This window comes from Alligator sinensis, unplaced genomic scaffold (assembly GCF_000455745.1).
Source record: "Alligator sinensis unplaced genomic scaffold, ASM45574v1 scaffold1745_1, whole genome shotgun sequence".
NCBI classification, from domain to species: Eukaryota; Metazoa; Chordata; order Crocodylia; family Alligatoridae; genus Alligator; species Alligator sinensis.
In genome coordinates, this window is record NW_005843183.1 from 126696 (window position 1) to 128862 (window position 2167).

Sequence of the window (2167 nt, forward strand, 5' to 3'; positions counted from 1 at the left end):
GTGCGCATGTCGGACGGGCGCACGCTGGTTGGCTGCTTCCTGTGCACCGACCGCGACGCCAATGTCATCCTTGGCTCCGCCCACGAGTTCCTCAAGCCCTCGGGTCCGTGGTGCGGGGCTTGGGCAAGGAGGGGTGGGATTTAGGGGAGGGAAGTGCTCGAGCGGGGGGGTGGGGCTTACGGACGAAAAGGGCGGGGTTCTGGGTGGGACCAGGGGGTGGGGCTTAGGGTGGATTGGGCGGGCCTTCGGGAGGGAGCGGGGCTTGAGCAAGAAGGTGGGGTCACGTAGGGGACAGGCCTTGAGGGGGTGGAGGTTAGGGAGGGGAGCAGAGGGTGGGGCTCCAGAAGAGGCTACTAGGTGGGGGCGGGGCTGCAGCTTGAGCGCTAACCCCAGCTCCTCCCCCAGACTCCTTCTCAGGCGCGGAGCCGCGAGTGCTGGGCTTGGCCATGGTGCCTGGGCACCACATCGTGTCCATCGAGGTGGAGCTGGAGCCGTCAAGGCCATGACCCCACCCAGAGCGGAGCATGCTGGGACGTGGCCCCCCCTTGGGCACTGCAGAGCATGCTAGGACACAGCCTCCCCCTGGCCAATAAAGGCAATGGGACCCACTGTGCCAGCCCCAGCCTCGTCTGTGTGGGGGGGTGGCACTGGAACAGGTGCCCCTCACTCCTGCCCTGCAGCCCCCACCTCCTCATGGTATTGACCCCCCCCCCAACCCCAACCCCTGTTTTTTTCTTGGCCCCCAACATAACCAGACCCCCACCCCCATCAGGGACCTCCCCAAGCTGGTCCCTCTGGCCCTGTCCACTGGGTCACCCCAGGGAGGGTCCTCACCCCCTTTCCTCACTGCCCGTGGGGACCCCCTCCCCAAGATGAACCTCCCATGACCTGTGACCTCCTGACCCTAGCACCCCCTGGTGTACCTGACCCTGATCTCCCCATCCTTTTTGCCCCCAGGAGGGGCCTCTGTCCCAGCCCTCCAGGGGCTTGTGACCCCAGCCTCGTCTTGGAGGTCATGGCCCCCCCTGAAGTCACTGACCCCTCTAGCTCCCTGTAATGGCTAGGCCTCCTGAGGGGGCTGTCACCCCAATTCCCTCTCCCCTCAAGGTCCTCCCAACCCCCTCTCACTGCTATGAGATGAGATGACCCCTGACCCCCACTCGAACACCTGGGGTCCGTCCTGAGATGCCAACCGCTGGTCACTGAGGCAAGGCAGCCCCAATGACCCCCACTCCTGCCAGCACCCCTCACGCCCAACCTACAACCCTCTCCCCCCACCAACACCCCTCACTCCCAACCCACAGCCCCCTGCTCCCCCCACAGCCCTGCCCATGCCCCTCACTCCCGACCTGCAACTGCCTCCCCTACAACGCCTCTCACTCCTGACCTACAGCCCCCCCCCGCACCCCAGCAAGCCCTTTCAGTCTCTGAGTTAATTTAATCTTTTTTTTGTCTTTTTTGGAAGTATTTTTTTTTTTACATTTACAAAATATTTTTTTTTTTCTTTTTCCTCCTTCCTTTGTCGCCCTCAGTTGGGGGGAGGGGGAGGTGGGACTCAGCACCATAAAAGGGCATGGGGAGGAGGAGGGGACAGACGACGAGACCCCAAAAATCAATACAAAAAGGGGGCGCTTCCGGCCCAGCACACAGGAAACCGCCGGCACCGCCCCCCACCCCCTCCCCGGCGCCATGGCCAATAAATAGAGGATTCAGTACAAAATAGGGACGTATAAATTAAAGGGGGGGTGGGGAGGGCGGGAGAGCCCGGAGCCCCCCCCAGAGCCTGCCAGGAGAGCGTGGCACCAGCACCCAGCCCGCCATGCGAGGCGGGCCACAGATGGCCCCACTCGTGCAAAACAAAAAGACCCCTGTCCTCGTGCAACACACAAGGGGAGGGGGGATGCAACACTCGCACGAGGGCTGTGGGCCATGCCAGCCTGTGGGCAATGCACGAGGGGGGAGCGTGCACCAGCACTGCATGTACAAGGGCAGCTCAAACAGAAACGGTCCCCCCTCAGTGGCATGCAGCAAAGGAGGTGGGGCCTCAGCCCTCGTGCGAGAGGCGTGTCCTGCGGAAGAAACCCGTATGTTTGGCGATGATTGGTTGGTTGGGTTTTTTTGCGTGATTTCCAGAGAAAAAAGTTTAAAAGAAAGACGACAAATGAGA

At 62.1% G+C, this 2167-nt stretch overlaps 1 protein-coding gene across 1 annotated transcript in view; it reads left to right on the forward strand.

The window, feature by feature from the left end:
* Positions 1-697, forward strand: part of NAA38 (N(alpha)-acetyltransferase 38, NatC auxiliary subunit) — a 1192-nt gene extending 495 nt beyond the window's left edge. Inside the window, 2 exon segments of the mRNA XM_025194345.1 lie at positions 1-103; positions 406-697. The exon segment at positions 1-103 is cut by the window's left edge and continues 17 nt beyond it. Coding sequence (XP_025050130.1) covers positions 1-103; positions 406-506 — 204 coding nt within the window. The 3' untranslated portion in view covers positions 507-697.
* Positions 698-2167: the final 1470 nt, after the last annotated feature.